At 34.0% G+C, this 7,913-nt stretch overlaps 1 protein-coding gene across 1 annotated transcript in view; it reads right to left on the bottom strand.

Annotated features, from left to right (window-relative positions):
• Positions 1-432: 432 nt before the first annotated feature.
• LOC123857272 (doublecortin domain-containing protein 1-like) overlaps positions 433-7,913 on the bottom strand; it is a 98,861-nt gene continuing 91,380 nt past the window's right edge. The window contains exons 9-10 of the mRNA XM_045893981.3: positions 1,182-1,348; positions 433-800 (exon numbers count right to left, since the gene is read on the bottom strand). Coding sequence (XP_045749937.2) covers positions 726-800; positions 1,182-1,348 — 242 coding nt within the window. The 3' untranslated portion in view covers positions 433-725. The remainder of the gene's footprint in view (positions 801-1,181; positions 1,349-7,913) is intronic.

Here is a 7,913-nt window from a genome sequence, read left to right as displayed (position 1 = left end):
TGGATTTGCATTTTTTCATACTTATTATTATAAATAGCCTTATCTATAATAATTATTAATCCCATTTCTGGGCCCACTAAAATTAATTAACTAAGCAGATAATCACATTTTGAGAATAAAAGTTTCTCATGGGAAGATATTTCTTGCTAATTCTGGATACCTCGTTCAAGAATTTCGTCAATACAAATTGTCCTTTTCCAAACCAGACAGCAGGAGGTGCTGTGCGAACACTGAGACCACATCCCATTCTTACCTCCCCTCCCCCAGCACACAGAGAATAATAGCGTGATGCTTTCAAAATATTCATTTTTCAATGGTCTGTGGCCTGAGATAATGAGCCCAGTTCCTCATAGTTAGAAATGTAAAACCTAGACTTCATTTAAGATGGTAAAATATATGCTTAACTTCTTAAGACCAAGTGCAGAGGGGATTCTAAAAATGTGGTAACTCCATTTTTATTTTTAAAATGGCCATCAATCATTCCGCTTTGCAATGTTAGTTCCACTTTAAGATAAATCCAAGTCCCTATAAGTAGTTCTAAAAATATCAAAGTCTTTACACACACACATACACACACACACTCAGTTATGGAAAGGATACTTAGAAATTAAAGGACAAAATTAAGTTTAACCAGATTCAAATATATTAGTTCTATTTCTTTACTTTCTAAACATACAAGTTAAATAAGCATAAATGAAGTGAGTTAGTCTTGACAAGAAGTTAATTCACAATTTCTTTTCCCAGAATGCGATTGGTTTACATTTTAGCCCAGCTTCTACAATAGCCATTCTTACTTCATACTGAAAAAAAAAAGAAAGAAAGAAGAGAAGAGAAAAAAGAAGGCTGAGCATTTAAACCTTCAAATGATTTAGGAGCTATTCATTTTCTTGCTTAAAGTAACTGTCTATAGAAATTCCACATAAGGAGTTGCCGTCGCTTTGCACAGTATGCAGCAAGAAAAGATGGGACATATGACATCCCATACCAAAAGACAGATACAATTAGCCCCATTATTGTTGGCTTTGAGATTACAGAAGAAGCATTTTGGCTCCCTAACGGGTACTGAGTTCACAAAATACATGTCACAGTTTTTTTATGACACAATGCCAATCATCACCTCTATACAACCAAGTACATTTTAAAACACATAATAAAGCCATTTTTAAAGAGGGATGACTCACCTGTGTATAATATTTTTTTGCAGACTTTAGTCGTTGGTACAAGGCCAAAAGAACTCCTTGGATGTACATCTTAGCTCCTGAGGGGCTGAAACCTTCTCCCTTAGAGACCCAAACTGGTCCCCGCAAAGGTGTGATGGAATTTTGCAGGCATTTTTCAAGCAGAGGAACTATGCAAGAAAATAAGGGAAAATAAATTCTTTTGACCCAACTGAAATGCACTGCCTGGAACACAGCCCCAGTACCAGAACTAACTCTTAACATCTATTATTTATATCTGACCTGGGTTAAGTCTTACAGAGGCAATTCCTGCATTACTAGTGGCCACCATGAAGGATGTATTTATATTGAGACACCCCCCATGCAAGACTCATAAGCTTTGTGAGCACACCTGAATAGTTCTGAAGTGTGCCTAACTAGCTGCACAGAGTGTCATGGTGTGCACTGATTGCCTTATCTTCTCATTTATCACAGATGAGTTGGAACCAACCTTGCTGAAATCTACTTGCATTGTCCTGATAAAATTGTAAGATCCATGTTGTTTCTGTATATAGCTTCCCATAGAGGAGTCTCTATATCTAAAACATCACATCTGGAAATTATTCATAAAATATAATCCACACCTTTATAAGCCATCCTATTCAAGTCTTTTCACTGCCATTGCTTAAATAACCCATAAAAACAAGGTGGCAAGGCTGTTTAAAAATAAAAGGAATCTTAAGCATTTTATCGTACCTTTTTGTTTTTAAGGTTCTGGGATAAAAGCTAGTCAAAGATTTAGGAATGCTATTCCAGTACCCATTTTGTAAACAGATAGAAGATATTTACTTGCTGGCCCGTATTACAACATCTATACTGGACTTGACAGGCATGTTTATATACTTTTTCACACGATTAGCTTATAAAGTCTTTCTAGTGTAAAATAGTCAAATAACATGGCAACTAGCTAACATTTTTTCAAGATTTAATTTCCCTCTGAAATGACAGAAATAAAGAAATAAAAAAAAATCTTAGGTACATTTGGGAACCCAGAAAAATGAAGGGATATCATTTTTTAACTTGGTCTTAAGTATACACATGTAACACAATATAAACATACAAAATAACTATATGGCTTGGCTACCTTATTCTGATACATATTTCTAATAGAAAAGAAATTAAATAGATCACCAGCAAAGAAAATAGCTCCTAGCTCCATGCCATTGGTTATGTTATATGTGGCATATTTTATGCAAAGAGGCCTAGCGTAGCAATCTGGAAATTGAATTACAATTAGGTTCAGCTGAGCTGCTGAGCGGCTGAGTTATGCAAATGGCCTTTGCTATTGGTATTCTGCTGAATTTTGCTCCCAGTAAAAAAGTTATGCATTTTATGGCACTAAGTTCTGCAACTCTCTACCATAGCACAATTTAAATTCTTTCTAATATATTCAACACTAAGGAGAATGTTGGAAATAGAACTTAAGCTTTTCTAAAACTACTATAAATAAAGTTAAAAGAAAATTACGACCCAATGACTATTTAGACATCTTTAGTTGCGTGCATGAAATTCACTCATCCAGCCTCAGAAATTAATCCGTAAAATTCTCATATTAAAACCATGTTTATACTGGAGCAATTATTTCTATTAAGTTTTATCATAAATACCGCAAACTTTTTAAAATATAAGATCATATATACTATAAAAGAAAGAAAAAGAAACTTATTTTTAGAATTATAACTCTCCAATCTTTAAAAAAATGTATGGTATAAACCAATCTTGATTATAATTTTTCCTAAAGAAAACTAGCTTAAAAATCATCAGTGCTTTTAGTTAACTGTTATAACATTCATACATTACTATGTACTGGGTTTTAATTTGTAAACTTTTAATTTGGTACACTCATTGAACCTATTACAGTTTTTGAACATGGAAAGGCATTACATAAATAGCTATTAAGTTGAAATAATTTTAAGTAAATTGAGAAGTAGGTAATAAACCTGCATGATCTATATCCTAGATTTAATCTTGAATTTAAACCTGAGAACATGTTCTCAGATTCTCTAGTGTTATAGCCTTATTCATCCATGCTTGCCACAAAATAACTTCCAAATTCTTTATTTCAGCCCAAGGAATTCCAAAGTATAATTTCATAGAGCCTCTAATACAAGTTCCAGTTTTCGCAGTTTGTGTCCTCTTAAATAAGAATTTAAGAAAAAAATTTATATATAGTTTAGGAAAAAAATACAAATTATATCAAAATGCAAGCAGTGTCAGAACTGATACAGGATGGAAAAAACTCCCATGCTCCACATGATTTATGTAATTAGGAATACTATGGAAACCAGAAATAGCAAAGCAAAGAAAGCAGTATTCACAAGCAGGTTTTATAAGGGACTTCAAAATCTGCTCTGAACTTGTTGAATAATCTGTTCAGTATTCCAGAATCTCCCTGCTGGAAGCAGGGTCCTCATTATAACCACAAGAGCGCTAATAAAGGTTAGCCTCTGAACCAGGGATTAGAAGGCTCTTTTCTTTTTGGGAGCTGCAAACTAGTAACTTTGATGATCTTCTTGAAAAGGAAGACAAAGCACACTCCAAGAACAAACAATGTTTCCACTAACTAGGAAGGTACAGAAAACATAAGAAAATGATACGCCCTAAGTACTTAGAAAGGAAGTATAAATAAGCCTAATATATTTAAAAAAATAAAATTTATTAATCAGTTGGAATTAAGGAACTCTCCATAAAAAAGGATTGACCTAAAATGATAGTTTTGAAATAGACTAGAATAATTGATTAAAAACAAGTCAATTGACTTTTCAACCCCAATCATAGATTTTTAATGTTGAGTGTGAATTATTTTTTAAGAATTTTAGAGGATATCTGTAATATTCTATACCAAAAACAATTCATAAGTGTTCTTAACCAACCTTTTTCTTTTATTTAGAGTTCTCTTTTACTCTGTTTCTGAAGCTGAGTGCATTCTATTCTATTAAAGAAGACTATTGCATAAAGATGTGCAAAAAACAAAGGCAATTATTTAGAAAGGACAATAGGCACTTTCAACCTTGGAAAGAGCATAAACCTAGATGTTGCTATGAGCTAACAAGGCCCATGAGAGACACTCAAAGAAAAAAAAAAATATGTCTTTCCCAGTGAATGAACTCCAGGGTATTATTTTGTACATAAACCATGAGTTTCTCCTTCAAACTGCTACTCAGAAACATTGCCTCATTCAATAAGGTTAGCTGGCTCCTATTATCCTATGTTCCTTTCCTATTGGTGTGCATAGGTACACACAGTATTTCTTCTGAAGTTTGGGGCCTTAATTACATGTGTTCTACCTATTTGCTCCTATTTACATAATTGCAACCAGAGCTTTGCTTTTCTGTAATTTCAGTATTTTCATTAAATAGGGCCTCAACATTTTTATTAGATAAGTGGTTTAGAAATTAATCATTCATTAAATTAACCAATATACATAGATCAGTCAAATGTGATCATTCCATTGGGATCACTACCACCATGGAGAGGTGCAGTTATGGGGATAACTTTTTATCCATTTTGTTTATTCTCAAGTTATGACTACAGTGCAAATTAAAATTAATCCAATAGTTTCAATGCATTTGGAGTTGAGACTGAGGATGCTGAGTAAGTAGATCATGTGACCAAAAGGAGTAATTTCCCTGGTAGAGTTAGTATTGAGCATCATGGGTAAACAGATCATATGATTGAAAGTAGTAGCTATATCAATTTCATAACTATCAAAGGATACTTTTCTCACTCATGCTGTTCCATTTCCCTTGCATTTGTTCCTCCTTTTTTCCACCTGTGAATATATTCTTGTCCTTCAAGGTTCATATCAAATATTACGTTCTGTGGCAAAATGTCCCATTTTATTTAGACTGAATTAACTGTTCCCTCCTTTATGTTTCCCAGAGCATTGTTTGTAATTTTATTTTCCCCTTACTGATTTGAATTAATCCTTATCTCCTCCACTCCCATTTCCATCCTCCAGTAAATAACAAATGCTTCAGGGTTTTGAGGCCATAGTGGTTTTTGGTTTGGTAGAAGCGGTGCTCAATGAATGTCTACCAGACAAATTAAAAGTACTTTGGATCTGCTGTAGACAGTCTTTTAGGTACGTTTTAAGCCCATGAGTTCAACTTATGCACAAAGGCTATGCACAATCACTTAGAATCTGTAACTTTCTGTGACCAAATGAAAATTTCATCAAAATTTAGTAACTATTAATATGCCAGAATTTTGCAGCACATTTAGAATATGAACAACTGTTTTGTCTTAATTCTCCTTATAAAATGATCTTGAAGACTAAGAAGGAAAATAATTACAAAAGAAAATGATAAAATTTGGCAGTGAAGCATTAACAAGCCAGGAGAAGGCCAGAGGTGGGTATTTAAAAAGTCTTGGAAAAACCTCATGTGCTCTATCCTACCCTGTCATAAATCATGCTACTATGGGGAAAAGCACACAATAAAACCTATGTAACAAAGCAAAAATATTAGGTTAAGGTCAAAATAGCTACTGTAAATAATAAAAATGATACCCTCTAAGGACACCAAACACAGTGAGTTCAAAAGCTATTCATAAAAAAAGCTGTTCAGCCTTCAAGAAGACCTTATATTAAAAGCACTTCATCACTGATAAGAAGCTTGAACTTATTTGGATTCATATGGGAGCAGTACAAGAATTTTTGACAAGGAGGCAAATATCTCTCTAAAGAGAAACCACAAAGCTAATGGAACTTACCAAGTAGAAATAGGCTAGAATGTCTGTCAAGTTCTATACCTAGAGAATATACGTCTCTTTCCAAAAGCAACATCTTACATTAAAAGAGATACTTTGCTTACTCATTTGAATCTACTATGGAAAGCTAAAAAGATGATTTTTTAATTAATATACTTTCAAAAAGCACTGGAAATAATCAAAGGCTTTAATAACCTGTGGTGAATTAGAAATTAAAATTCATGCCAATTAAATATCCAGAATCATAATTTACATAATACAGTAATTTTCACATTTCAGTCAGAGTACATGAGACTATGGAAAAAAGAGCACTGCCCAGAGCATAGTCACCTATAAAGAAACTTCTATATGCTCTCTGGCAGCAAGTTTCAGATCTCAGTCTCAAAAATACTCAGTTATTATTCAGCAGGACATCATTTGGAAATTTCCCCATTCAGTGGAATTTATTTTTAAAATGAAGTTTATCTAAAAAAGTCTTTTTTGGAGGAAACAAAGTGAGCTCTTTAAAGATACTAAGATTTGACTGCTTCCCAACCAGGAAGTATGCCTGGAGGGAGTTTGAGTTATTGCAAGGTATGTGTGTGTTTTAATACTCTTTATCCAGCTTTAGGTAACAGTGGGAAAGCTCCCGGTCCCTGAACAACCAGCAGATGCCACTCAAAAGCATGGTCTGCTGGGAAGATTGAATGATGTAAAGCATACTGTCTCCAATGTTGCTTGATTTATATCAGTATATTTTTATTCAAACAAAACTAAACTAACAGCTGCTGTGTACTTTTGTTTCTGTGCTATATGTCAAATGTTATTGTCCCTAAGGTACTTATGTGAAAAGATTTAGCAGTCATTTTCTTAAATACCGATGCCTACCCAAATTTGGATTTTTCCTCCACTGAACAAAATGACAAGCACACGATTGCTATACTTAGAGCAATCTTTCACAGCTGCTTTAGTTTTTCAGTGATCCTATTAAACTGACGGCATATTGCCTGTGGGGTCTACAGTGTTATAATACTGCTCTAAGAGACATTGATTTGTATGATAGGATCAAACAGAATAGGGATGCATTGGGGGGAAGAATTTCATAGGTCATATTGTTTTTACGTGAGTAAAACTTAATTTAGACATTGTGACCTTTGCAGAACACCTGGTTATTTTAATTACTGATATGTGGGTGAACGTTGACATTGGGGCTTAGAAAGTATGAAATCTTAGGTCTCCTCTGTTTTGAAAATGCATCCTGAGTCATGTCTTTTCTTAAACTGAACAAAGTAGCTGTGCATTAAATATGCTGGCACATCTTCTGCTTGAGCAAGTGGACCGAAATGGTGTGAATTGTTAATGCCTTGCTGCTTTGGTTCACGGCTTGTGATTGATCATTTGTAACTATATCTACTCCTTGTTCCATGAAATCAAGTATGGAGTAATGGGTTCATCAGATTTTGGGGTTAAATTGAGAGTGAAGAGGTACTGTGTGTGGAAATAAGAGTTGCCATGTTCAGGGCTGGCCTTGTAACAGCATGGAATCTAAAGGCGATATTCAAAACCACTTCACTCATCATACGCTTACTGATTCTGAATAGGGCCCATTTGCAGGGGACATTTGGTAGTTTTCCAATACGCTTTATGCCTCTTTCTACTTCCACCACCATGCACATCTTTTTTTCATACATCCCAGTAGCACATTGGTAGAACAGGTCAGCATACACAATTCATTTATTTAAATAACTTGATTTAGACAAGTAGAAATAAGCTGGGATTCTATTGTGTCTTGCCTTTCCCCTCAACAAAAATAATAGTGTGTGTGTCTGAAAATACAAGTGTTTTGTGAACTCAGTTCCTTGGGCATCTTAAATATTTGATATTTAGTAATAATGTAAAATAACTTAATTGAATTGATATATGTACAACTTTATGGTTAAACAAACATTGAGAATTAACTCTATCTAATGTATTTTATGTGCCTATAGCCTATACCAATACATAGTA

Source organism: Mirounga angustirostris, unplaced genomic scaffold (assembly GCF_029215605.1).
Source record: "Mirounga angustirostris isolate CCGP_5_RB_7025 unplaced genomic scaffold, mMirAng1.0.hap1 SCAF_13, whole genome shotgun sequence".
Classification (NCBI taxonomy): domain Eukaryota; kingdom Metazoa; phylum Chordata; class Mammalia; order Carnivora; family Phocidae; genus Mirounga; species Mirounga angustirostris.
The sequence above is the reverse complement of the archived record's forward strand: the minus strand, read 5'-3'. Positions and strand labels throughout refer to the sequence as shown.